Here is a 26,206-nt window from a genome sequence, read left to right on the forward strand (position 1 = left end):
TTGGAAAGAAGCCTACAACCATGCAACTTCGTAAAGTATAAACCACAGTTACCGGCAGGTACATTGCAAAATAATGGCACAGTATGCGCATGAACCAAGCCATTCCCCCCAGACCGATCTCGCACATTACCACGGCCTTGAGAATTATGTCTTGTCTGACATGAGACCCAGGAAATCGGATTGACGGCATCATGTGATTCCATCCGGGGGTTTCCTTTCTTTTTGCCCAGGTGGTATTGGGAGCGGGCTTGGGACTTGGTCCAGACCCGAGCTTGCTTCCTCCCCTGGTCCCTGTACGACGTTAGGCATCGCTTTACCATCTAGACTCACCTCGTTTGATGGCGTCTTGGCTTCTAAGAAGATGAATCTCAGGTATGATCCCACATAATCTTTTGGTATATGGGAGTAGAATAGCGAAGGGCTCCGCATCTAAGGCTGAGACCGGATCTATTTGAGTCATGGAGAGGCTTGGAGATGTGCGCCACGAAGACAGGTAGTTATCAATGACCCCCATCATATCAAGATTAAGGTGGGTAGGTCTTCCATATTATTAGGCCGCTCCATTTCCCCATATTTTTATCCAGTGAGGTCCCCCTTGCATAAACATTCAATGGATGTGGCATTGAAATTGTGGTAGGGAAATTGTATACGTCACATGGGACCTGATCCGGTTCGAAAGTATGCTGCTCGGTTGTTGTTATTGTTGTGTTGTTTGAGAGACATTATTGTTGGCAATAGACTTGGATTGGCAGTATGCAGACTGCCGGCCGTTTCTCCCTAGGCAGCGGGCGGGGTTTTGTTACTGGTTATATGGTTATATCATACGGAGTTACTAGTATGTACTTCCACGGAATATGGAGCAGGAATCAGTACATGGGCCCATAATGTGGTCCGAGCTTCGTGGATTTGGATTTGGAGCTGCTACTACAGTCAACCTAACAGTTAGCTTCCCCTGCATTGGTGTCCGGATCCGCAAATGGGACGGGCTTCTGGCCACCATTAAGGTTCAGTAGCTGCGCTGCGTGGATGGAAGGTGCCACTGGGCACTGATGGATGAATTTTAGGACCTGTCGACGGCGATGACGAGCAGATAAGACGAGTAATGATTAATACGCATTAATTTATGGAATTATCGGATAGATTACCCGCATGCGTTCCACGGTTTCAGATGTGTTGGCCTTCAAAATGAGGGGGCATGGGTTTTAATTACTAGCCGGCTAACAGTTACTTGGAGCCGTTTAGGATTGATGGGTGACACAATACACATATGGTGTCACTGTGGATATTGATGGAGCCGTGAGCCTCGGAGCCCTGCATTGTGTTCCTACTCCGGTGCCAGATGAGATTGAAATCATTGTTATCATTGAGGAACAATGCGACAGTGTTGACAGTGCCACATTCCACGGCTGTCGGGGCATTGGCAAAAGGCGCCTTCTAAAAATATCGCCCTCTCTGGGAGGTTTGTTTTCATTTTACTTTTTCTGTTCGGTCATGTCAAGCTTGGCTTCCCCCCTGACGAGCTCCTTCCCCCGCGACTGTCGTCACTGTGCTACTCAAATTCCCGAAGTGTTTACTTTTCACCACACAGCCAATCCCCGCCCGGTTCGGGCAGGTTCTCAGAGTCATCAGGTGAGGTAATCTGGCATGCGCGCGGCCGGCGTGACAACAATGCTTTGCCGAGACGATTGCGGCAGCTCCAGGTCGGAAAACCCTTTCGATCCCGTATCTAACCCACCCCATGTCACCAGCTAGGACGGAGTAAGCCCGACGAAACTGACCGTTCGCGACCAAGTAAGTAGATTGGAATGTCTCGCACTTCTTATCTTGGCCGGAGGGAGCGGATGTCAAGTGGGACAAGTGCCTCGAGTACGTACAGTTATCTAGTAGTACTAGACCGTTTAGTAGCCCCGATGGCTTATTCCGGGCTATAAGCGCCCATTGGTCTAAGACATTGTGGGCGACCAAGGGAGCACCAACCGGGGTTGTTTGTTGTGGACTTAGTCACAGGAACCACATGGAGGGACCCTTGGCTATGTAGATACCTGCCTAAGTAGCTCGGCGGGATATTTGGTTGTCCGCCCAGCGAGCACGAGATTCGGCACTGGTCTGAGGAAGTTCAATGGTGGTAAAGGGGAGAAGATGGAAACCAACTGAACTACCGAACCCTTTTGATTGACCCCGTAGATTACTTTGGCACTCTGGGCATTTTGTCTTTTTCACTTTTCAGGGCAAGGATGCGCTAGTGCGATTACTCCGTACTACTAGTGGGCTAGTCTAGCTCGGGGTGCTGGGTGGCCCAAAGCAGTGCCGCCGATAAGAGTTTAGACCGCCGCTGACCGCGGAGGAATTAACTTTGAGTGGGGTGGGGCAGGGTCTGCTTGGAGCCTAGGGTCCCGCGGCCGATCAGGGATTATTCGCTCACCCACGGCTTCCCTAAACAGAAAGAAGAACGGATCTTGCATGGAACGTTCTCCCGTATGTCTGGGTAAATACCAGTCCTTTACGGCGCTGCGCCGTCCCGAAGCCTTATCAGGACATTTGACGGTCGCTGGGGTAGGGCTTGACAAACCAGGTCTTCGGGCCAACGACATGCCGTTCAGATCACGATCAACGTGCTCCTCCCACCCCTTCAGCTGACCCTCACGAGTTGTGGGATGGTCGATAGCTCTGGGGATAAAGGGGTAAGAAGTCCCCGGGGGCCACACTCGCCCGGCTCTCGTGCTGCTAGACTCTCTCCGACAGGGAATACGACGTAACCTACGAAAGGCCGTGCATTACGGGACCGGTGAAATTACCGGACCAGTATAGCCCAGTGAACTAGTACTCGAGGTTGGGTGGGCCAATCCAGCGAACCGAACACCCACCGGACTGCATTCGCATCGAACCTTCCACGCCGAGCAGCGCGAGGTATATAGTATATGACTTCTCCTTTTTGCCTCCCCGTTCGGGTACCTTCCTTTTTTTCTTGTTCTTGTACTCGTGGCACAACCAGGGCTCGTTCCTTCCATCGTTTCGTCGTCGACTTCTTTTCCTCTTTCCCTTTATTCACTCGTTCCCCCTCCATCTCTCCAGCGGTGATACATCCATACATCCCATCCCATCCCATCCCATCCCATCCCATCCACACTCTCCCGCGGTCCCTCATTTCCCGGCGCCACCTTTGATTGGATTCCACTCGTCGACTCTCTCGGTTTCCATCCTATCGCCGTCTTTATATAGAACCCGTTATCCTTATCGTTCACTGAAGGCACGACTGGAATTTGGTACGTCCCATGTTTCATCACTCCGGCTCAGGCACCAGCAACAAAGACGACATTGAATCGGGAGCCATCGTTGCTGATAAGCTAATCAATGCCTCCGCTCTCTCCAGTTCCTTGTTGCACACCTTCCGCCCTTCTCCCAATACTTCTACCGGCTTCTCTTTCCTACCTCTCGGGCATCGCAGTAGCTCTACCCGTTACAATGGTGCGGTATACTTCATCGATCCTCTTGGCCTCGTTGGCCGCCACTTCCGTCTGGGCCTCGGCTCCCACCTGCAGTACCAGCTCTCAATGTCCCGAGGAATATCCCTGCTGCTCTCGTGCGTCGGTCCCTTTTCGAATTTAGCCCTATGTTGTATCACTTCATCGACTAATGCTCATTCTAGAATACGGTGAGTGTGGCACGGGGGCTTACTGTCTTGGTGGATGTGACCCTCTCTCGTCATTCTCTCTTGACTCCTGCACCGGCGAACCGGTGTGTCAAAGCAGGACCTACACGTGGGACAATCTAGATAATGCGGCGCTGAACACCAAGTATCTCGGAAACGCCTCCGAATATGACTGGGTCTACAGTGGCTACCCCAAACTGGACAATGGCAATCTTCTCCTCACTATGCCTAAAAACACTGTGGGCAGTCTCTTTGCTAACAACCACTACATCTGGTACGGCAAGATTTCCGGCAAAGTCAAGAGCAGTCGTGGCGCTGGTGTTGTTACAGCCTTTATCCTGCTCTCGGATGTCAAAGACGAGATCGACTTCGAGTTTATTGGTTCGGATTTGGCGAATGTTCAGACCAACTACTACTGGCAAGGCGTTCTTAATTGTAAGCCAAGCATATTAGCCGAGTGGCTGAAATGACACCGCTAACACTATTCTCCAGACAACAACGGAGCGAAGGATGCAATCAATGGCAGCGATACCTTTGATGATTGGCATGACTATGAGATCGATTGGACAGAAGATGCGATCACCTGGTCTGTGGACGGACAGGTCAAGCGGACCCTGACCAAGGAATCGACCTGGAATGAGACTGCCAAGCGCTACCAATTCCCCCAGAGCCCATCCAGAATGCAGATGTCACTGTGGCCAGCTGGTCAAGCCAGCAATGCGCCAGGCACCATTGAGTGGGCTGGTGGTGAAATCGATTGGGATAGCCAGGACATCCAAGACAAGGGTTACTACTATGCTACGTTTGGTGAAATCACCGTTGAATGCTACGACCCTCCGAATGGCACTGTTTCGACTGGTAACAAGTCGTACATATTCACCAACTCTGACGGCCTCGCGAAATCGGTTCAGATCACCAACAATGACACCGTCCTGGCATCTTTTGGCGCCACCGGTCTCGACATGAATCTCGGTGCCAGCAGTTCTTCAAACAGCACAGGAAGTAATAGCACGGTCCCGGAGAACCGCGGAGGATCAGGAAACGTTCCAGGAACCAACGGCAGCAGCACCAGCACCAGCAGCTCGAGTTCCTCTACTGGATTCAGCCAAGGTGGCAGTGGCAGCGAATCAAGTGGTGCCGCCTCCCAGAGCGAGCGAGTCATGAGAGGCTCATTCTTTGCCGCCTTGGTCGCAGTTGTTGTTCTGGTCACCCTCTGAGGAGCTTCGACAGTCTCCATCTTCCCTTCTTGAATATTCTTATTCATATAGCTTGACCACCGGTGCACGCCCTTCTTTTATGACTTTGCCTATCATTTTTAATCTTTGTTTCATGTTCTATACCTGGCGCTCCGAACGCCCGTCTTTGGTCGGATATTGTACCTTTACTTTTTGTTTTCTTCCATTGGATGTCTTGATGGTTTTTTATGACTGCGCATGGGAGGTTGCGTTTTACTGTCATGAACATGACTTGAATACACATACTAATACCCCTTTCCGCTGGATAAGCACGTGTTTGCTGATTGAAGCCATTGGTCGGCTGTGATGCTAGGTGGATATCCTTGGATGGGATTAATTGTATTGTACTACATGCTTGATGATTGAATACTGTTGATGTTCATTCACTTGTTTTGAGACAAGGCAGATACAGCCATGAATGCAATCGTACATGCACTCTTCTTTGTCCTCCGTTCATGTTCACAGAATAAGAACCTCGATTGAAGGCCAAAGGACAAAGGGACACAGATCTCAGACATCGTCATACACTCTGTTAAAGAAACCGTAGAGACACTTTATTCTCCCCTTTCCTTTATGACAACTTGAAAGACCCAAGTCGAGTCCACTGCACGCACCCTCTAGCCATCCCCGATCCACCGAGCTACTCCAACCGTCTATCTGCATCTCATATCCCAAGATCCCTCGATACCAAGAACCCAGCGCATCACTCATACCACCCCTCCCTAAACGCAACCAGGGAAGAACTCAAACAAAACAATACAATACAATACAACACATTACCATAACCATGTGCCAATACATCGGAATCCTGCATCAACGATGCCAACATGACGAATTAATGTTATTCTCCTTTTGTCGCGAGATGTATTACCAGCTGGATCGGATTAATGATCCTGTTCAGCGGGAGAAGTTCTTATTACCGTTCGATGCGCCGGATTGTCCGCCTGTTGTGGGGAGGAATGTTAGGGGGTGGGAGGTTTGTTTGGATTGTTGTTATGATTGTGGGAAAGGGGAAAGTGGCAATGGGAAATGGGAAATGAAGGGGGTGTGTGATGTGTGATTCGGTATTTGCTCCTGTTATTGTCGTGGATGGGGTCGTATGTTTGTAAATAATGTATTTGGTTTAGGTAATGTGACGCCGTACACCGGACGTATTATGCAACACTGGTAGATCGTTATTGGTAGATGGAATATAGATCATTGGCAGTAATGTGGGTGATAGATGAGATGTATGTGTCTGAATGGCTCAGTGGGTTTCGCCACAGCTGCAGCCTCTCTCGGAGAGTCCGCGCTTTCGGAACTCGCCATGGTAGGTGTCTAGTCCTTCGGTTCGGACGTCTTCGCCCAGAGGATCGCCGAGCCAACCCAAGTATTTATCCTCGGAGGAGGAAGACATGGACCAGTAGTCGGATGAGCGGAGTTTCTTGGTTGTGCTCTTAAGGTCCAGGTCTAGATAGTTGGCCAGGAAGTCGCCAACTTCAGTGTTTTCGTGGTTACCGACGAGGGGAAACCCGTGTTCGTTGGAGGAGGCATAGATATTTACGTCGACAGCTGTGTCAATGTTAGTATGTGCTTTGAAGGGAAGAGGGAGGGGGTGGGTATGGGCTTACCGGAATGTCCGTGGGTGGCCCATCCGATCTGGGCCCTTCGGCTGATGATGTCTGCAAACACGTCTTTGGGCGCATATGGGGAGTCGGGGTCGATGACGGCGTAAACCTCCTCGTCTGTGACATCGGAAATACCAAGATCCTCTACCAAGAGCTTGTGGACGAAGTTGCGCAACGCAGCGTCACTGTTTTCCACAGCGAGGTAGTTCGCTAGCTTCTTGTTGACGTATTCGGCGGAGTGGCTGGCATTGGCGAGAACACCGGGAAGCCACTTGTAGTCTGGATACTCAGGGTGTAACTGCCGTGCAACCGACAACCCTCCGGTCTCGTGATCGGAGGTGCTCACGACCACCCCCGGGGTGGAGTCCTTCTCCAAGAACTCCAGCACGGCTGCGAAGGCCTTGTCATAGGCCAGAACCTCATTGACTTGGGCAGCGGGATCATTCCCGTGACCGGCATGGTCGATGCGTGACCCTTCGATCATGAGGAAGAAACCTTGGTCACTGTCGGCGGTGGCCTGGCTGAGAGTCGTCAAGGCAGCACGGGCCATCTCCGCGAGAGAGGGATACACGTCATCCTGGCTGCGGCGGTCAATCTCGAAGGGAATATCTTTCTCCGCAAAGAGACCTAGCAGCGGCAACTTGGTTTCGGTGCCTTCGTTCAGAGAGTCAAACCCGGCCCGATCGTGCAAGTAGTGGAATCCGCCCTTCTTCGCAATATCGACCAGGTCGCGGTCATCCCCTCGACAGCTTCCGTCGGTAGAGTTGGGCAGGAAGTGGCACCGGCCTCCACCCATGATGAGATCCACCACCCGACCCAGCGGGTGTTCCCCGATCTCCTGCTCCGCAATGCGGTCCTCATACTGTCGGAGATTCACGTGTGAGGCGAAGCAAGCAGGGGTCGCATCGGTGATACGGGTTGTCACCACCAGCCCCGTCTTGTAACCGGCCAAGGAGGCTGCCTCGAGGACGGTACCACAAGGCGAGTGGTCAGGAAGCACGGAGATGGCGCCGTTGTAGCTCTTGTGGCCGCACGAGAATGCAGTCGCTCCGGCGGCGGAATCGGTCACAAGGCTGGAACTCGATCTGGTGCGGGAGGTACCGACGATATGCTTATCCAGCATGAGGATGTCGTCAATAGGGAGTCCTTGTGTTAGCTGTTTATAGCTCCTGGTCATGGACAGACTAGCAGGGCCCATTCCATCGGACACCATGAAGATCAGGTTCCGTTTGCCGGTCGGCTTCCCCCAGGGTTCTTTCGAGGGACCATGGGTCCGACTAGATTCATGCTGATAGACGACAGAGAGAACAATGACGGCGACCGTAGCGACCAGGGCCCAGGTGAAGAGACCGATTTCCTTCCAGAGGGCCCATCCCCGGCGCTGGTGACGGTGAGTGCGGACCCCGGTCAACAGGGCGTCTTCCTCCTCGGCATTGCGGATGGAGGAGTGGTCAGAGGAGGGGCGCGGGGCCAGAAGCGGCTCTTCTCGAGCCATATTCCTTGCAAGAGACCCTATAAGTGCGTATAGGGGAAGAAAATCAAAGTAACAGGGCGGGATGGAACATGAGGGAGGTTGGACAGGAGGTGAGAGGGTGAGATGGGCGATGATCGTCCGGGGTTGCAGCTCAGCCGATAGTCCTGGTCACGGTCCTGCCCTTTCGGGTATCGCTCCGCCCCGGGATCGACGTCGACGTCATGAGCAAATCACATCGCAGGAAGGTCTTTATGGCACAGCGATATACACGCACGCACACACACAGTACTGCATACAGTTCTGTACCCAGATCGATCTATTATACATGATATACATGGACAATTGCCCATCCGAAGAGGAGATTATACGTAGTCCGACGAGGTCGCAGCTCCCCCAACCGCCACAACATCAGAACTAGTCCCAGCCACCGCATATCCACCAACCCCCTATGCTTCACGCATCACACATCACACCCAGGGATCAATCTACCTTCCCTTCCACCCGATCGGAATCATAGCCGCAGCAATCTCCGACACGCCTCTTTCAGTAGCAAGCAAATTGAACTGCGCCGCGGCATTTCTCGTATCCAGCATTTCCACCCGCACGCCCAAGGAATTGATTTGTCTCTTCGTCTCAGGCGACAGAGGAAACACAGTTTCTCCCATTCCAATAATCAGCATATCTACAACCAAATGCAACACGCTCAGTGTCAGCTAAACCTCCAACGTAGAATACTACCAGAAACGAAAGGGGAAAAGAACAATGAACCTACCCGGACGAGGCCAAACCAAATTTAAAATACCCCAAGCCTGCTCACCCACCTCAAACTGGCCCTTCTTATTCACCATACTGTCTTTACCTCCTTCCACACCGTGCCACGGCCGCCAGGCAAAAGCCTCTCCACCGATAAGCAACACCCCATCACCGCCGGTGATCTTGACGCCATTGTTCAAATGGAACCCCGTATCAAGAGTGGCGTCGATCGCGGTCGTCGGGGCAGGGATGTTCCCGAGCACGTTGAGCGCGGCAAAGTCAGTCTGGGTGTCTTCCTTGGACGGCGGGCCGCGGTCGCGGTTCGAGGGCTTTGCGGTGTGAGCGCGAGGAATCATCCGGGTTGGACGGGCATGATTGCTGTTGTTGCGATGGGAGATTAGAAGAGGTGTGATCTGAGAAACGGGGGAGATAGATCGAGATGCTAGTTGTGTGCAGGCAATGGTGGCCCTGGGGTTGGCCGAGATAGAGGTGCGCAAGGCGCGGAGAAGTTGGGGAGACGGGGGATGCATTGTTAGGCTTGTTTCTGCGTAGATTCAGGAAAGGGGCTTCTTTCTGTAGAAAATTGTGATTTGGATGTCGACTGCTCAAATGATAGCGAGCTCCTGGGTTAACCTGGTCGAGGTTGACATCGATTGAAGCCGAAACGCAGAAATGATGGGTGGAGCAGCAGACGCAATGCTCTGGAGGTCTTTCTGCCTGAGGCATTATTACCCCAGCTTGGCAGCGATCAGCCAATCGAACGGCAGCAAATGGTAACATTTGCCCCGGTACACCAACAGCAAATAGTAGTAGTCCAGTTACATAGTTACATACTGCTACGAAACAATAGCTCTTACTACAGTTTGTCATAGTGATGCACAAAAGACTCTCTGATATTAAATACTAAAGGATGCTATCGATCAGTATCATTAATGTCATGTGCCAAATGCAACTGGTCTAATGAAATTTTATTCACGGTTCCAACCATTTTGTACGTCCTTTTCCGAAAAGAAAGAGGGTCAAGGGTCCATATAGATTGACAGGTGAACATGGGTCATGCAGTCGTGAGTGGCTTATAATGCAAGGGCACCTAAGCGAACAAATTCAAAATCAAAATGGTCCCTGGATGTTGTGAAAACCCGAGAATGCGCTATCATCTCACCCGTCATTCAACAAGCCTGGTGCCGGGTATAGGGACGTCTCCGTCCGTAGAAGACTTTCCATACCTCCTCAATGCCCACCGAGCCGTGTCCTGTCATTTTCGACCCTCGTTACCAGGCTTGTTGGTAGGACGGGCCCCGGCCGGGGCATTGCCATTCCGGTCCTCGTCGGACTGACTGGAGCTATCATCTGCGGCACCCGATGTGGATGCACTACGCAGGCGTTGAGCGCGATCTTGAAGCACTTGGGCTTCCGCAGCTGCTCTCTGGGCACGAATTTGCTTACGCCACATGCTTGCGTATCGGCCTTTCATAGCCAGCAACTGATCGTGAGTACCAGTTTCGGCTACTCGTCCCTCATGCAAGACAACTATGCGGTCTGCCGTCGTGATAGTACTCAGCCGATGGGCAATGACAAGCATGGTACGGCCAAGAGAGAGGCTGGACAGCGCGCCTTGAATGTGCTCCTCTGTCTCCGTGTCCAGGGCAGCGGTTGCTTCATCTAAGAGAATAATCCGCGGATTCTTCAATATGGTTCGTGCAATGGCAACCCGTTGCTTCTCGCCTCCGCTGAGCCGCAAACCGCGCTCACCAACCTTGGTGTTGTAGCCGTCAGGGAAAGACATGATTTTGTCGTGAATGCTGGCAGCACGACAAGCGTCGTATACTTCCTCGTCTGTGGCATTCTGATTGGCATACTTCAGGTTGTACATCAGTGTCTCATTGAAGAGCACAGTGTCCTGTGGCACAACTCCGATGTGCCTCCGAAGCGAGTCAATGGTGATACCTTCGACGTCGTGTCCATCTACACGAATACGGCCCCGCGAAGCGTTATAGAACCGGAAGAGTAACCGGAAGACAGTAGACTTGCCTCCGCCAGACTCACCCACCAGAGCCGTTGTCGTCCCTGGCTCGCAGCGGAATGTCAACCCATTTAAGGCTGGTTTCCGGGTGTCGTACGAGAACTCCACGTTCTCGAACATGATGTCACCCTTACAGACTGGCAGAGGCCTGGCGCTGGGTCGATCGACCACGGTAGGCTGTTCTCTGAATAGTTCCAATAACCGCTCTGAGTTGATCATGGCCGACTGGATGGAACGATAGAAGGTGCCGAAGAAGTTCAAGGGCCCCTGTAACTGGGCCATGTACGTGAGGAGCGAGACGAATTGACCAACATCCCGCTGTCCTAATGACACCTGATAGGCCGCTATGAAGCAAGCAATCAGCAAACCTAGCATGAACACGGTATTTTGCGACGTGTTCAAAAGATTGAGAGAGAAGAGCACGTGGTATTCGGCCTTCTGGAAGTCAGACACGGCATTTCGGTATCTGCCAAACTCGTAATCCTCTGCATTGAAATATTTCACAGTTTCATAGGAGACCATTGAATCGTTCCTAGAATGGTGTAAGCCGCTTTGTACAACACGAAGTAGAGGGCTTTTCCGGATACTTACTTTACGGCGTCTTCTTGCCGTGATTTGTTGACCATCTCTCGACGAATTTCAGCTCTCCATTGTGCCATGCGCACTGTGACATAAAGATAGCAGAAAGTCACGATTGTGACCACAAGGGCATAGTAGGCATCCAGAAAAATGAGGAAAAAGACAATCGCAACACAGAGATCAACCAACATAGGGACAACTTGGAAGGTGACTTGTTCGAGGAAGGTATTGATCGAACTACCCTTGCTCAGGGCTGAGAGCACCTCACCCGTCTTCTTCCCTAGGTGAAAATCGAGGCTGAGACTATGCACGTGTTCGAAGGCCGCAGTTGAAAGCTCCATATAGGAATACTGGCTCACAGGAATCCACAGGTTGGAACGCAAAGACCCAATGAGTCCCTGATTACCTTGCAACCAGCGATAGAGGATATAGAGACAAATGTCAAACCATGGAACCCGGAAGTCGCCATCTCCTTTGGAGAGAATGTTGGTGATAACGCCTGCCTGGTAGGGAACCAAAACGTTTACGATTCGTTGCAGGACAATCAGCACGAAACAAATGACGACCACAACTTGAAGTTGACGAGACTTGGAGGGCCATAAGTAGGGGAAGAATAACGAATAACCGCTCAGGTATTCCCACCAGCTGGTTGACGGAACGGTAGTCGGGCGAACCCATGGGTCGGCGGGTTTGGAAGGTTGCGCGTGACCGTTGGTTGAGCCATAAGCGTTCCCGTTCCCATTCTCTGCGTGGTGGGCGCTGAGCAGTCCCGTGGACTCGGTAACACCATTGGCGTGACCATGGGCTCTTTTGGAACCAACGTTGACTGAGTTGAACGTATACACCGTGACCATAGCCATGAGAAACAGTATCCTGAGGCAGTTCAACACCACCTCCGTTAACTCCCATGGCGTTATACCTTGTCTCAGGCGGCCGCTAGTAGGATCCCCAACCACGGGTTCACGGTGTACGCCAGCATAGATTGAAAGCGAGGAGGCTAGAATTCCCAGCTCAATCGGGACCGCTGCTAGCCATGGAATGAACTGTGCGAAAGTCGGAGAAGGATTGGTATCCAGTAACGAGACGAGAATGATCGCGTAGTCGAAAAATGACCCCACGACGTAGATCTGGTCTCGTTAGCAGCTGCATCTACTCTGTTCCTAAGGTTTCCGCTCGAGGCCCAGCCCGAAACAGAAGACGAGACAGGGAACGTACCACTACAGACTGGCCGCACCACCAATGTTCCGATCTCGCAATCATAACATGGGCAATGTTGATAGCACCATCCGCGGCGATTGTCAAAAGAACCCCGACGGAGAGCCACTTGAAAAATAGTTTCGTGTTCCGGGAAAACCTTTGGGGTGCCTTGATCACGGTCATTGTACTCCTCGATCGCTTGGGGAGTGGTCTTCCACCGGGACCTGTGTGAACGGCATTTGTGTTCTTGTTCGCATTGCGGGCCGTGACAACGGAGCTGGCAATGAACGAAGCCACAAAGACGAGAAGGAGGAGGATTGGGGACGCAATGCGAAGATACCCCAACAATTCGCGAGTAGCGTGTTGGTAGCCCATTATGTCGAGTCCTCCCATTGACCGATAGTATCAATCAAGATATTTCCATGACACGACAACCGTGATCGTCTATTCAAATCGCAGACCGCAGGCGTAAAGTGGCGGCAATGGGGAGATATGGTGGGAAGCCTCGAATCCGGATGTGTAGGAGGCGAATGCTGACTAGGAGCTCGGCGATCGAAGGACTGAGCGGATCGACAGACACGTGGGAATAGTAACCTCTTCTTCGAATCTCTATTAAGCTTAGGAATTGACAGCAATGTCTTTTAACCAAAAATGACAGGCGGGAACGAAAAAAGAAAATGGCGCGCAAGAAAATGCGAAATGGAAGAGGGGGGAAAAAAAAGAAGGTTCTCAATAAGTACAGGAGAAGAATACAGATAGACTATCCCGAAACTATAAGAAGAGGAAAAGTCGGGACCAGGATGGCTGCTGCACCGAGAAATTGGTCAAGCCAGAAACAAAGAAGAAAATCAAAAGGGAGGAGAGACAGCGGAGGAGAGGGAGGGATGGAGGGAGAGACGGAAGAAAGAGAAGGGAAAGACGAGATAGCAGGAGAGCAACACGCGAGAGGAAAGGATCGTTGGAGGATACAAATAGTAACTGGACTGGACGGAACTGAGGAAGAATGACGGTGTGGATGCGAAAGCAGTCGAGAACCCAGGCTAGCCGGTCCCAAAGCTACTCTAAGCTTGGTTGGCTCCGGAAGGCGAAAAGAAAGAAATCGGGGGGCCCAGTCGGTAATAATAATAATTATAATAATAATAATATTTAATAAATCAATATTAATCATTAAATCCAGTCGCCGCCTTTTCTTTCAACGGTCCGTTTGGTTTTCCTTTTTCCTTCGTGATGATCAGATGCAAAATCGGAGGTTTTTATTCTATGTCTCTCTGTCTTCTTTTCTCTTTTCTTTTTCTTGTTTTTATTTTATTTTTTGATTTTTTTACCCTTCCCTCCCATCCCCCACCGTTGTTAAATGTTACGTGTCAAGGAGCAAGGTGTGGCTAAAAAAGAAAAAGAAAAAGTAAAGAAAAGAAAAGAAAAGAAAAGAAAATCCAAAATGGCGGAAAGGGACGATAGGAATGATCAAACTACAGCGTCGTACGTAGCCGTTTGTCGTCCTAGGATGTAGGGCCAGTACCTGCTGAACCCGTTCAAGGACAATTTCTCGGACCTGAGTGGATTTACCAAAAGGTTCGTGCCCAATGGGAGCAGGGGTTGGAATGAAGGTTCGAGTCCTGAAGGAGAGGAATCCCCGCCCGACGAAGGTCATGATCCCTCCAGGGAAGAATGGAAGAAGAGTGTGTGGGGTAGGGTCAAGCGAAAGCTTCGTCCTACACCATCACTTCCTGGAGCTTGACCTACCTACCGACCTACCTACATGCATGCATACAGATGAGTATGTACATCCACAGCTCCAGCGATAGAGTTATCGACCTCCGATAGGGAGGTAAGCAAGCAGGTCGTCGCAGAAGGGTGGTAAATTGTGATAGTTGTGTAACCCTCAAGGAAAAACGAAGATCTTTCAGGGCTCAGATGTAAACAAGGGAAAAACCAACTGGAGGGGACTCCGGTCGTAGGGATGTGGTCGTGACAGATCTCGATGGAGGAGGGCGAGGCGCAGATCGATGCGAGAGGTAACCGGCCGACGGCGAATGATGGCGGGCCTGGGCTGCACCAGCAAATAGCCGTCCGGGGATTCCCTGGAAAGCTGTTTGCTGGGATGCCCGAGCAGCTCCTTGACTGGCCGCGGGCCCGCTGGGGCACGAAGACACATCACTCTCGTTGATGCCCCCTTCCCATCACGATAGGAGGTGCTGGTAGATAGCTATCTATACATATATCAACCCGGAGCTCATTATTGATTGATCAAGCCCTTAATGCAGGAGGTGTGATATTTAGTGCGTAGGTGGCTGACAGCTTCAGGGACGGTCGTTTAGAAAATTGTAAGGAGTGAGTGGCCCGATCGCTCTCTCGCCCGGGATGATCACTGGCAGAGCCTTTTTTTTTTCTCCAGGTTATTGTTATTACTGTTGTAGTATGTAGACTAGTAGTAGTACTGGAGAATTGGAGAATTGGAGAATTGAGCGGAGGATTTCCTGCTTCCATGAGAGCCATTATCACCCGACCAAAAGTCCATCGGCAGCAGAAGGACCCAGCATTCGGTACAATGCGGGGAGGACTGGAACCGATCATGTTCTTCAAGTTGAGGATGCATCGTTATTGCCATCCGGACGAGTCATTCCTGGTACTAGTCCTTTTTAGCTTGTCCCACCCTTGAAGTCCCGAATGTCCGGATGATCTAAAACAGCGCCTGGAATGTACCTCCCCCTCGAGTAAGACATGACATGACTGCCACTGCCTACATAGATAGCAGGTAAATTGTCTCATGGTCTCATGGTTTGGGGAGGATGGTTCTGCTGTAACCTGGTAGCGCTCCCGATAGGTGGACACGGCAATTAAGCACGTTGCTGGGGATGGTCAGACAACCAGCCCCAGCTCTCCCCGTCCCAGATTGGATTGCCGACACGATGACTCTAAGCGCAAGAGCTAGTACTAGTAGTCGTCATATGGAGCCGATCGAACCCATCCACCGGGCACCGTCGAATCCACACCGCCTTATACCTGCATGCAGGCCGGCTTTCCTCCAGCCTTCGAGTCTGCACCCGTCCATCCAGAAGGGTTCTCCGAAACCAACAAAACGGGTTTCAACTGCGGGTACGTAACTTGACGCTGTCGACCTGTCGGTCTCCCTAGAATGACCAGATGTTTGACTAAACGGGTCAACACTGTGGTCTGTACAATCCCCTGCTTTTGGGAGGGGAGGTGATGGTGCTAGGTAGTTGGGTGGGATTTTACGTTGTGAGGCATCAGGTGGACAGATCGAATCTGTAGGTTTGTCTTTTTTTTTTTGTTTTGTTTTCTTAACCCATGGAGTTGTCACCTCCCTCATCTTCCTCATAACGCTGTTTTTGCTATACTCTACCTAGATAGCCACTGTCGCCACGCTGGGGTGGGTTACCTAATAGTAGTCCCGAGGCGGGACTAGACCTGGTTAGGGTGGAAGAGCCGGAGCGAACTGCGGTTCAGGATGGATCGGGTGTCAAAGGTGGGCATCAATGAACCGCATCGTCATTGTCGCCACAACAATGATGGGACTACGGGTATGGTTAATAAAAGAACAGGGTTGAGAGAGAGAGTACACGATTAGTACGATGTTGATCATCAAAAGTCATCCAGAATGAAAGGAGTTTCAGGTCCCTGTGATTCTTCAATTTAACATTTTTTCTTTTTCTTTTTTCCCCTCGTTACGTGCATGGTGCACTGCAGGCTGCCTGAAATCAGATCCACCCCCATCGGTATGAATTGCAGAAGTCACCAGTTCAACCTCACTACTACATAGTACCACTTAGTACTATCTACTGTGTATCAACTTAGCCATCCTCAACCAAACTCCACCTCCCCCTTTCCATGTCATTCCCCACCACCTCTTTCTCCTTCTCCTGTTTGTCTGTCCTCAAGACCATGACCATTCGTCAACCACAGCGGAGCCCCAATTCTCCATCGGGCTTAAGCTGTGATGTGGCTGAGTGAGGCTGGCAATCATGTCTGACATTTCTCACGTAGTCACGATTGCCCAGCTCCCCTCTCCACCACCGCCTCGCCTCCCTCCCCCACCTGCTCCCGTGCAACAGAGTCACAAGTACTACTACTACTACCTAATAGCCAGTCTAGCCTATCTACTAATCCAACCGCGCGGCCAGTGCTCCAGCAAGATTTGCCCAGCCGTTCTTCTTAGGGTCTCGGCCCCAACCCTGCGGGAAGTCGTGCAGATTCAACTGCTGGTCCCCCGTTCAACAAGGTCCAAGCCCTTGATTGTACTATGGTATACTACTACCCTACGACCTAGTAGCTTACCACCCCCTCCTCCTCCTCCTCAAGGCCATAGTCATCCCCCCCCTCCTTCCCACCATTATCCACGATCCTACCACCGATTACCGACCTTGTCTCCCTCAATCGCCCTTCCCGCTCCAGCTTTGTCCCTTGCTTTCCAAATTTGGGTTTATACCAAATTTTTGAATTCTCTCTCTCCCTTGTCGCGCGCGTTTTGTGTCTGCTGGAATTAGAACGTACTGTACTTTGGTATCCTTCTCCTCGCAGACAAAAAGAAAGCTTAAAATGGAATTGATCTGACCTTTAATTCCATCAACTCTCCTTGCCCTGGAACAGCTTTCCTTTCCCCGGGCCGTAGTAAGACTAGGATCCCCGCAGCGGACACATGCAGTAGTCAAGGGTGATCTGATCTCTCGAGGATGACCTAATTATTCGTCCGAGGTCAGTCAGCCCCTTCTTGATGATGGCTACTATTATTAGATTGTTTCTCAGCTACGGAGTACTACCTACTGTACTTGTTGTCTTACATATTACTAGTGGGAGGAATGGATTGGTTGTCCAATAATATGTTATAAAGAATGGGTAATGGTGAGAGATCGAAGATTAATATATTATCTTATTATTATATTATGTTATATAATAGATATGACTACGGAGTACTCCATACACACGAAATAGATAAGCTATGATCACAGTAACCCATGGCCGTAAGTTAGTTTAGTCTAATAACGTATCTAGCAAGTTTTCTTACCTTCCATCAGCCTCACTACTAGATCATACCATCATCTTTTGATTGGACCGCCCCCCATGTGTCTTCACATGCTTAGTAGGTACTACTTAGGACCTCATTAGGTGGACACAGGAAGGCTAGGCCGTACTCCAGCTAGGGAGAAGAGGCCACCCAGGTGACCATGGTCTTTGTGACACCGTGGTTGAAGTCGCTGACTTTTGTTTTTCTAGATTGTTAATTAGGTAAGTAAGATGTTTCTGAGGGGGGACTGACTGTATTGATGGCATCTATGGAAGAAAAGAATGGGGAACATTGTACAGTAGGTATCGGTATATTAGCTGGGAGCGTTTGTATGAATATGAGGTTGTCTAAGAAGGTGCAGGTAGTGATGATGATAATGATGGATGCCTTATACTGGAACGCAGCCCCTTCAGGAGACCATCTTTCTAGTCGTCGAGACCAACTAGACCACGACTGCGAAGTTTATACATAGAATGCAGACCATTTCTCGTATAACACCATACAATCCCTCATGTAGTTCCCTTTGATCTATTACGGGTGGTATGAACGCCCAATAAAGCGGTACCCGAGCAAATTAGTGGGAGTACAAGAGGGTCCAGCAGATAAAGCAAATTGAATGATTCCCATGCAATGTAATAGGTGTGATATCCTGCGATGTCGGAAAACGCGCGGTTGAAGGAATGGCTTGTGCTTGCTATAGTACATAAAATCTCATTCTCTGGACACGGTCCTGGTATGCAAAAGAGATGAACAAATTTGTGCGCTTTCAGGACCTTCTAACACCCTTTGTTTTAGTCCTTCCGAACATTTACAGAATATAATATGTCCCTGAATCAATTTCTCCAATATGTAGTCATGACCAAAACCTCCCCCTGACATCAGTCTATACAGATCGCAGCCCCAAAGGAGCCAAAGTAACTTTGAAATCATGTGTGATGAAGTCCTAATTATCCCGAGATAGAACTCGTTCATTTTCTTGTAGTTCTGTTCTGAAACCCAAATTATCGCGTTCATGGTATCCCAAGAGATAGCCAGGACAAATGATGCTACTTGCCAAGATCGATACTTAGAATTTCCGTTTTTTCTTCGTCGGAGCCTTGCTCTTTGCATCAAGTTGTCTTTTCAATTCATCACGCTTCCTGTCCGCTTTTTCCTGTTCTGTTTCTTCTTTCTCTTGCTCGGTGGGTGGCGGCAACAATGCCTTTGGCTGTTTGGGAGCCGGCGAGTGTGACTTAGGGGCGGTTGTTTGTGGCTCGGGGGACTGTGCCGGTGGTGGTGGTGAGGTCTGCCTTTCCTTCTTCTTGCCGCCTATCACTCCTAGCCCGCGAGTTTTGGTCTGCGGCTTACTTGAAGGTTCGGATTCCAGCGATGGGAGGGGGGGTAAGGCTTGCTTTTCTTTCTTTCGACCACCTATCACTCCTAGCCCGCGCCGTTTCGTTTGTGGGATAACTGAAGGTTGAGGTTTGGATGGCGCTGGTGATGATGGTGCAGGTTGACCGTCTTCGTCTGGCTCTGACTCCGTTTCTTCGCTGTTGGGCCGAGGTGGAGGTGATTTGGGAGCTAGTACCGGTGTGTCAACATCTGGTGAGGACAGCGATGATGGTTGCGGAGATTCCTGTGCTGATGGCTGTTTTTTCCTGCCTCCAATTATTCCAAGGCCATTTGAGAGCTTTGCTGGGGGGTTCTCTCGCGGTGCAGGCGATTTCACTGGACTTTGTTTTCCTTTGACATCTTCGTCGTCGCTTTCTGTTTCCTCATCTAGCCGAGCGGAGGGTGATTTGTCTTTGGAGGTCGGTCGACGTTTCAGCCTTGGGGGCGTTTCTTGTCGCTAAAAGACAAACTGTGAATACAGAAACCATGCGTTTGTGGGGAAGGGACGTACTTCAAATTCGTCATCTTCAGTCTCCGTACCATAACCTGTTGTTTCCAGGTGTGTTGAGTCCTGTGAGGGCCTGGAATCTACGGCTTGGTTGTATTCCTTCTGCTTGGGCGACTTGCTGGTAGTGGGAACGTTAGTCGCTGAAAGCGTTTTCCACCATCCTTCAGGTGCTGGTTTTATATGTCCAAGTTGTTGGCCGTTGTCCTCAATGCTAGAGCCCGATGTTTCTGCCAAAAGGGTGGATGCAAGTCCGGGGTCAAGAGACAGTGCGTTGGTCTCATCTAGCCAGGCTTGCTCGTCAAAAGGCGCTACTCCTTTGATATATTTAGCAGCTTGTGACATCATTGAGCCTTTGTGACTGCTTCGAAGTCCAGTGATACCAGGAAAAACAGTGCTGGTATCAATTCCCATGGCTTCGAGTTTGTCAAATAGCTTCGTCAGCACCCAATCTTTCTTGTTAAGTAGTTCAATTAGACCCCGTTGGCGTGACTCCCGTCCGGTCTCCGCTTTGAGCAGCGGAAGAAGTAATTGAGCAGTCGATGAGGACTGTGGTTCTTTAGACAGGTATATATTCCAGTTCAAAGGCTGAAGCGGAGCTGGTAAGTTTGTTGAGGTGCTCAGTTGTAGAGAATCGCTCCCTGGTCCATGGCTCAGCGCCGTACAGTTTCCAGGTTCATTGCGGAGACCCTCCCCTATTTTCTGCAATAATACAGTGAGCTGTTCTGGGTCCTCGCTGGGGTCGATGGTCGTACTATTCTCAGCAGCTCTTCTCAAAATATGCTGGCGGGTTAGACACTCAGACCAGATGTACGTAAGGTCAGTTATATACAACTGATATTCATCTTTGGAGACCGAATATCTGAACAGAAGAAGCGGAGCGGATTCGTGATTGGATATGTGCAATCTTTGCCACTTCAAAGACATCGTTCAGGCACCTTTTGAGGGAGATTCGCTCAGTTATACCAAGGTAAATAGAAGAGGGTAAAGGATGCTTCTCCAGGCTCCCGCGGTGGATCACATGAAAGCGATAAGTGCACGTGGTTGAAAGGGAAACTTTGCCGGTCGCTATACCTCCCGCTTTAGGTGCGCGGAACCCGTTCTCCAGAAAGGTTGGAGGAAACTATGTCAAACCTCATGGTCCTCGGTCAGCTCACATCAAGAATTCGGCTATCTACCGCTAAAATCTGGCGTCACTAACCCACTGCTTGCTTCTCTAGAATAGCTAACTCCAGTGAGGCGCCAAAATGTCATCACGAATTCCCGACCGGACGGGTTCGAAGCGAAGTCGGTCTCGGTCTCCATCCTCGCGTCATCCCCAGAAGGCCCCGCGCAGATACGACGACACGGATAGATATCATGACAGAAGAGACGGAGATGAACAGTCGCATTACCGGCCCCGGAATATGAAAGACCAGCTCCGGCTCAACCAACTTCAGGAAGACGAGCAAGTACGTGAGTGGGTGGCTCAGGAGGACATCTTTGTCCTCAAGCAAGCGAAGAAGAAGGCCGAAATCCGGGTGAAGGAGGGTCGGGCAAAGCCCATCGACTGGCTTACTGTCACATTACGGGTTATTGACCCGACAAGGAACCCCCTTGACGATGAGATCGCGGACTCGGAGCTCGACTTGGTGGACCCGGATGGCGTGTTCGAGGGACTATCCCAGACACAGCTCCTCGACTTAGAGAAGGACATCGATACGTTCTTGAGTCTTGAGAGAAATTCGCAAAATAGGGACTTTTGGAAGGTACGGGTCTTCTACTTGGCATGATATTGGGGCTCTACGCTGATTGATTGTTCTTAACTGCAGACCATGAAAGTGATTTGTCGAGATCGTCAGAAACTCACTGCCCCCGAAGGCCGTGCTCTCAGCTCTGTCGCTACTGATATTAACCGGCTGTTGAGTCCTAAAACCTACGAGCAACTCCAGGCCCTTGAGATTCAGGTTAGGAATAAGTTGGACTCCAACGAGCCCATCGATACAGATTATTGGGAAGAGCTTCTGCGTAGCCTTACCGTCTGGAAGGCCCGTGCAAAGCTTAAGAAGGTCTACCAAGCTGTCATAGATGAGAGGGTTCGCGGACTGCGCCAACAGCAATGCGACGAAGCTGCATCTGTCCGGGCGAAGCTGGCCCCTTTGGCGCCAGACATTCAAGCGATCCCCGATGATGGAGAGTCGGCTGATGGTGGCGAATATCGTGGACTCGACCCCGATCCATTGCTTCAAATCCGACCAGAAGATAAGGTCCTAGAGATAGTGGACGAAACCGCATTCCTTAATCAAGTTGTAGGTTGCACTCGCTCCTGCACAAACCCACTGGTACTGACCCTATACAGGCTCGTGAGCGCCAGAAGATCCTGAAGATGGGGTTCGTTCCTCTCCGCCAGCGACAGGCTGAAAAGCCATCGGTGGTTACCACAAATCAAGCCACGAACGCCCCCATTGCTACTGCATCGACTCGCTTCTCCTTGATTCCCAACGAAGACTTCTCGCAAGCAACTAAGGCGCTCTATGAGCGAGAGTTGGCCAAGGGAGTGAATGAAAACGAAGAGATCTTCACCGGCGAGGAGTCCGTGAGCACGGGTTCCCAGCCACAGTGGGCGAGCAAATACCGACCCCGCAAACCACGGTACTTTAACCGTGTCCAAATGGGCTACGAGTGGAACAAATACAACCAGACCCATTATGATCACGATAACCCGCCTCCCAAAGTTGTACAGGGTTACAAGTTCAACATCTTTTATCCCGACCTGATTGACGAAGCGAAAGCGCCAACCTACCGCATAGAACGAGAGCATGGGCGGAAGCGTGGTCAATCTTTCGCAGCAGCCGGTGAAGAGGATACTTGCTTGATTCGCTTCATGGCTGGACCCCCCTACGAAGACATCGCATTTCGGATTGTCGACAAGGAATGGGACTACAGTGCAAAGAGAGAACGAGGCTTCAAGAGTACCTTTGACAAAGTATGTTCCGGGTTGATCGATTGAGAACGGGCCAGAAAGAGACTGACTTGATTGAATCCAGGGAATCCTGCAACTACACTTTCAGTTCAAGCGAGTGAGTACCCTTTGCCTTTTAAAACGTGGCATCTCACATGTACTGATGGTTTTTACCCCCCAGATTTACTACCGGAAGTAATCTATCGCCTGAAGGATTCGGGCGGGAGTGTTGTGTATGTACATACTGCAGTCGGGATGGGACTGATCATCTGGGGTTCCACCACACTCGGGATCCGTCGTCCACCACCACGACCACATAATATTATTGGGCTGGAAACTTTAACCACCACCAGCGGCATTGGATCCCATCTCGGCCAAGCTAGGATGTATCATATCGATATGAAACCACATTATCGGACCTCGCAGATCCAAGTTTCCACGTGTGCGTAGCGGCCTATGCTTATTTGCACCGCAGTCTTCCCAGGGCACCCTGTTCATTGCCCCTCTGCGTTCATCACCTCGGAACCTCCCAACTTCCCCAACTTCCTTAACTTCCCCCAATTGCAATCCTCAACATCTGGGCGCTGTCTTCGGCCGATCGGGTGGAGAATGACAATACGAGAGGGCTTTCTTTGTTTTTCTTTTTGTTTCCTTCTCTAAATAGCCTGGACTGACCGACTTCGCATCGCCCTCACGGAAGAATAAAAGGCCGCAACAATAGTGGGTGCGGCTTTTCCAAGGTGTCACCATGGCACCTGCATCTTGCTCTAAGGGTTCTGGCTGGTCGGGGAATCGGGAATTGACTGGAGAATCTGCAGGATAGATTTCAAAAGCGCTGATGGCTTTTAGGAAGGTGACCCAATGGCAATCCGCGAGATTGTCGACGGCCTATCTCTGTTCTTGAGTGGTCATGGTTAGCGCAATAATCGCAGGACTTCTTCTGCAGGTGGCCGCCATCCACCAGTTATTCCCACCACCCCCGGTCGGTCCAGCATTGTAGTAGGAAACCAAAGTACGGCTGCCATGATAGACAGGCCCCTGTACCCAGTACTAGTCCCAGATCCGGCCTCTGTTTGGGGCCCGCTGCAGCGCTGAATCGCTGTTCGTCCACTGGATGGCGATTCCCGCGGTAGAACGAAGCAGCTCTGGCCACAACATCCCCAGTGCACATGATGGAGTCTTTTTGTTTTTTTTTGCTTCTTGGTGCCTGTTGGGTTACCTGTTAGATTTTTGATTTTTGATTTTATTTAATTTTATTTTTTTCCCCTCTTGACATTATATTTTTTTTTCAAAATTCCTATCTGCTTCTTGGTGCGTTTTTTTACTATTTTTAAGATTTTCGTTGCTTTTGCTACTTCTGGGGTTCGTCAGGCAAATCTACCTCCATCTTATAGAGTATCTCTTGTTTGCCAGGGAAATGCATTGTGCTTGCTGGCTCTGTGCAGCCCAGAAGGAGAAGGGAAAAAAGAAAAGAAAAGACAAGATATCTTATGAGCTGGCATTTCTTTCGCCTCACAGCTCCAAGGGAACTACAGAGACTCCTCATCCTGAGTGGTCACACGTCTTCTATATTAATTTTCTAGCCAACCCCTCTTGACATCCCCATTTCACAGGGTCTTCCTCACCTTCCTGGCACAATTCGTACCCTTAAATCCTTTATATTCCTTTTTTCCCCTTCGTTGAATCAACCCTCAGGTGCCATTTTGCCTGGTCAGAGCTCTTGATCCGGATTGTGATAAGTTTGGTTCACCCTGGAGGACGACATGGATCGGTTCTACCCCCCTCACGGCTTACCCTCGGATTCAGTTCCATTTGGCCGGGGGGTTCTTGAGGTTGCAAGACAAACAGTGGCCCCTCCCGCCTCCGTCTCGGATGGCGTTCGTTTGGACCCTTCTCACCATCGCGATCCCTGTTCAACAGTCGGGAATTGGACGAGCTCTAGCTCTAACAGTCCAGGGGAGCCGATGTCTCTGTCTCACCATCAACAGAATCCATGGAAGATGGCGCTCCCCCCGTCACTTCCAGTGCCCACTCCATTGTCAGAACGTGGGTTGCCTCGTTTGCTTCCCTCGCACCGTCTTGAGGTCCCTGAAGGACCATCCACCTTGCTGGGAGTTGGTGGCTCTAGGTCGAGACAAGTTAAGCCCGGGCTGCGGCGTCTCTATGATAGCAAACCTTCCTTGGACTGGCTACGGGAGCCGGGAGTTATCCCCTCATATTCACACGAATCTAGTTCTTATCACATATCGTCAGGGATGGCGCGATCTGACACTTCTGAAACGGCTTGTCCTACATCGAGCTTGCCACCACTGTCTCCAGCTGTCTCGGCTTTGACCTACCCTTCACTGAAGCCAGACCAGCCGGACTCCCCTGATAACGTTGATGATAAGCCTTACTCCAAACTCATCGAAATGGCTCTCAAGACAAATCCCGAAAAGAAGCTGTCACTTCAGGGGATATACAACTGGTTTGAGCAAAATACTGCGAAAGGGAGAGACCATAGCTCGAAAGGCTGGCAAAACAGTGTCCGACACAACCTGTCCATGAATGCGGTATGGTCCCCTTGTTCCCTTATCCTTCCTAGGCAATGTACTAAGACAATCCATTATGTTACAGGGCTTCGAGGCTGTCCGGGAAGAACCGATACCTGGGAAGAAAGCCGTGAATTACTGGCGCCTAACGAATGAAGCCATCCAGAATGGCGTCCAATCCACAACCCGGTACAGGAAGCAAGCGAGTTACAGGAAGGCCTTGAGCTCGGATCCGCCGGCTCCCCAACGTCAACGGTCCGGGGCCAAGGGGGGTAAGGCTACGAAAATCAAAGCTAGGTTTCGTGGACGTATGAGTGAGGACGATTTGCAAAGAGAAAGATGTCGGCAACAGGTGACATCACAACGGCGACCGCAAAAGAATGTCTATGCCCAATACTGTACCACGGCCACGGCACTGACGGGGATTACAGTAGTGTCACCCTTCCAAGTATCAGGACCGACCACGCCGGGGACTCGCTTATCGACCGAGCCATTTGATTTGGGGAGCGTTGTTGGCTGCGCAGATCCTTCTCCATGCGCTCCCCTTTTTTGCGACATGGCGGGATCAGGGCCCGACTGTGTTGCGTTGGACTCTGGGTTTCTTGGATGGGGAGCGATCCATTCGTTTCCCACTGGGTTGCTGGCTGGTTCCGGAATGTCCGCAGATCTTCAAATGGGGGTATAGCATAGGCTCGGTGCACTTCGGAGTAGATACTAGAGGGTTTCTGGCTGACTTGCATGCTGGATGTATTATTGTAGCGGATTGATAGCCTGTCTTGTTGGGTTTGAACGGGGCATTGGCCCCTGTCATAATTTCGATACTTCATAATTATTATTACATGAATTTCGTCCCTTCATTTTCTTGTCTTCCTATTTTCTTTAGTCCTTAATTTACGCTCGTATGGCCGCATTCTTCATTGGTTCTGGATGATAGTCCGCTGCGGGACTCATGGTACAGGAGGTACGAGGTGTGGCACTTGAAATACCTGTGTTACCTTTCTGTTTTTTCTTACTCTATTTGCTTTTTTCTTCTCGCTCAAAAAACCCCCAGCCTGGCTTGGAGGGAACAGGGGGAAGAGGGCAGTGGTAGTCCGTAGATAAAGTGGATATGCAAGCCACGAGGAAGAGACCTCTGCTGTGAATGCACGCTGGAAAAGGACTGACTTAGAAGCATGAGGCAGGAATCCATGTGTAGCCACGATGGTATGGAATCCATCGTAAGTCCATGTCAATCACGGGCCGTTGTCGGGCTCGAGGCGCATCTGGGCCCTTCAGCCCTCAGGCTGTCAACACTCAGCAAAGTTTGGTAGCTCATCTG

General features: G+C 50.7%; 10 protein-coding genes across 10 annotated transcripts; 6 read left to right on the forward strand and 4 right to left on the reverse strand.

Moving 5' to 3' along the window:
* Positions 1–3,462: 3,462 nt before the first annotated feature.
* utr2 (putative cell wall glucanase (Utr2)) lies at positions 3,463–4,866 on the forward strand (the record flags this gene model as incomplete). The annotated part of the gene is made up of 3 exons (XM_025608541.1): positions 3,463–3,580; positions 3,647–4,084; positions 4,142–4,866. 3 exons carry the CDS (start codon positions 3,463–3,465, stop codon positions 4,864–4,866), a joined length of 1,281 nt encoding a protein of 426 aa, XP_025463544.1.
* Positions 4,867–6,130: 1,264 nt separating this feature from the next.
* On the reverse strand, positions 6,131–7,986 carry BO94DRAFT_475153 (alkaline phosphatase; the record flags this gene model as incomplete). The annotated part of the gene is made up of 2 exons (XM_025608549.1): positions 6,131–6,435; positions 6,495–7,986. 2 exons carry the CDS (start codon positions 7,984–7,986, stop codon positions 6,131–6,133), a joined length of 1,797 nt encoding a protein of 598 aa, XP_025463545.1.
* Positions 7,987–8,199: 213 nt separating this feature from the next.
* On the reverse strand, positions 8,200–9,379 carry BO94DRAFT_538836 (Mth938-like domain-containing protein). The gene is made up of 2 exons (XM_025612573.1): positions 8,738–9,379; positions 8,200–8,647 (listed from the first exon to the last, which is right to left on the reverse strand). Exons 1-2 carry the CDS (start codon positions 9,246–9,248, stop codon positions 8,451–8,453), a joined length of 708 nt encoding a protein of 235 aa, XP_025463546.1. The 5' UTR covers positions 9,249–9,379; the 3' UTR covers positions 8,200–8,450.
* Positions 9,380–9,973: 594 nt separating this feature from the next.
* hmt1 (putative vacuolar ABC heavy metal transporter (Hmt1)) lies at positions 9,974–12,892 on the reverse strand (the record flags this gene model as incomplete). The annotated part of the gene is made up of 3 exons (XM_025614099.1): positions 9,974–11,273; positions 11,333–12,447; positions 12,536–12,892. 3 exons carry the CDS (start codon positions 12,890–12,892, stop codon positions 9,974–9,976), a joined length of 2,772 nt encoding a protein of 923 aa, XP_025463547.1.
* A 160-nt stretch (positions 12,893–13,052) lies between these two features.
* BO94DRAFT_234343 (uncharacterized protein) lies at positions 13,053–13,588 on the forward strand. Its single transcript, XM_025606316.1, has one exon. It carries the CDS (start codon positions 13,195–13,197, stop codon positions 13,522–13,524), a length of 330 nt encoding a protein of 109 aa, XP_025463548.1. The 5' UTR covers positions 13,053–13,194; the 3' UTR covers positions 13,525–13,588.
* A 350-nt stretch (positions 13,589–13,938) lies between these two features.
* Positions 13,939–14,410, forward strand: BO94DRAFT_234438 (uncharacterized protein). Its single transcript, XM_025606317.1, has 2 exons — positions 13,939–13,996; positions 14,055–14,410. The coding sequence occupies exon 2, from the start codon at positions 14,101–14,103 to the stop codon at positions 14,320–14,322; it is 222 nt and encodes a 73-aa protein (XP_025463549.1). The 5' UTR covers positions 13,939–13,996; positions 14,055–14,100; the 3' UTR covers positions 14,323–14,410.
* A 2,007-nt stretch (positions 14,411–16,417) lies between these two features.
* On the forward strand, positions 16,418–17,152 carry BO94DRAFT_234457 (uncharacterized protein). Its single transcript, XM_025606318.1, has one exon. The coding sequence runs from the start codon at positions 16,501–16,503 to the stop codon at positions 17,020–17,022; it is 522 nt and encodes a 173-aa protein (XP_025463550.1). The 5' UTR covers positions 16,418–16,500; the 3' UTR covers positions 17,023–17,152.
* A 1,034-nt stretch (positions 17,153–18,186) lies between these two features.
* On the reverse strand, positions 18,187–20,399 carry BO94DRAFT_524724 (uncharacterized protein). The gene is made up of 2 exons (XM_025610285.1): positions 19,423–20,399; positions 18,187–19,368 (listed from the first exon to the last, which is right to left on the reverse strand). Exons 1-2 carry the CDS (start codon positions 20,341–20,343, stop codon positions 18,607–18,609), a joined length of 1,683 nt encoding a protein of 560 aa, XP_025463551.1. The 5' UTR covers positions 20,344–20,399; the 3' UTR covers positions 18,187–18,606.
* Positions 20,400–20,663: 264 nt separating this feature from the next.
* On the forward strand, positions 20,664–22,556 carry BO94DRAFT_559790 (splicing factor cactin; the record flags this gene model as incomplete). The annotated part of the gene is made up of 5 exons (XM_025614100.1): positions 20,664–21,164; positions 21,228–21,704; positions 21,755–22,381; positions 22,443–22,475; positions 22,539–22,556. The coding sequence occupies 5 exons, from the start codon at positions 20,664–20,666 to the stop codon at positions 22,554–22,556; spliced, it is 1,656 nt and encodes a 551-aa protein (XP_025463552.1).
* Positions 22,557–24,239: 1,683 nt separating this feature from the next.
* BO94DRAFT_627502 (forkhead box transcription factor) lies at positions 24,240–25,665 on the forward strand. Its single transcript, XM_025617427.1, has 2 exons — positions 24,240–24,909; positions 24,974–25,665. Exons 1-2 carry the CDS (start codon positions 24,322–24,324, stop codon positions 25,571–25,573), a joined length of 1,188 nt encoding a protein of 395 aa, XP_025463553.1. The 5' UTR covers positions 24,240–24,321; the 3' UTR covers positions 25,574–25,665.
* Positions 25,666–26,206: the final 541 nt, after the last annotated feature.

Source organism: Aspergillus sclerotioniger, assembly GCF_003184525.1.
Source record: "Aspergillus sclerotioniger CBS 115572 chromosome Unknown BO94scaffold_31, whole genome shotgun sequence".
Classification (NCBI taxonomy): domain Eukaryota; kingdom Fungi; phylum Ascomycota; class Eurotiomycetes; order Eurotiales; family Aspergillaceae; genus Aspergillus; species Aspergillus sclerotioniger.

Excerpts from the sequence above, each read along its gene's own strand:
- BO94DRAFT_627502 (XM_025617427.1), top strand. The coding sequence starts at position 24,322 with ATGTCTCTGTCTCACCATCAACAGAATCCATGGAAGATGGCGCTCCCC. Across the intron at positions 24,910-24,973 it reads ACAACCTGTCCATGAATGCG|GGCTTCGAGGCTGTCCGGGA; the intron begins GTATGGTCCCCT and ends ATTATGTTACAG.
- BO94DRAFT_234343 (XM_025606316.1), top strand. The coding sequence starts at position 13,195 with ATGGCGCGCAAGAAAATGCGAAATGGAAGAGGGGGGAAAAAAAAGAAG.
- BO94DRAFT_538836 (XM_025612573.1), bottom strand. The coding sequence starts at position 9,248 with ATGCATCCCCCGTCTCCCCAACTTCTCCGCGCCTTGCGCACCTCTATC. Across the intron at positions 8,648-8,737 it reads TTTGGTTTGGCCTCGTCCGG|ATATGCTGATTATTGGAATG; the intron begins GTAGGTTCATTG and ends ATTTGGTTGTAG.
- BO94DRAFT_524724 (XM_025610285.1), bottom strand. The coding sequence starts at position 20,343 with ATGTCTTTGAAGTGGCAAAGATTGCACATATCCAATCACGAATCCGCT. Across the intron at positions 19,369-19,422 it reads CTGAAGATGACGAATTTGAA|CGACAAGAAACGCCCCCAAG; the intron begins GTACGTCCCTTC and ends TTTGTCTTTTAG.
- BO94DRAFT_234457 (XM_025606318.1), top strand. The coding sequence starts at position 16,501 with ATGTCTGACATTTCTCACGTAGTCACGATTGCCCAGCTCCCCTCTCCA.
- BO94DRAFT_234438 (XM_025606317.1), top strand. The coding sequence starts at position 14,101 with ATGGGAGCAGGGGTTGGAATGAAGGTTCGAGTCCTGAAGGAGAGGAAT.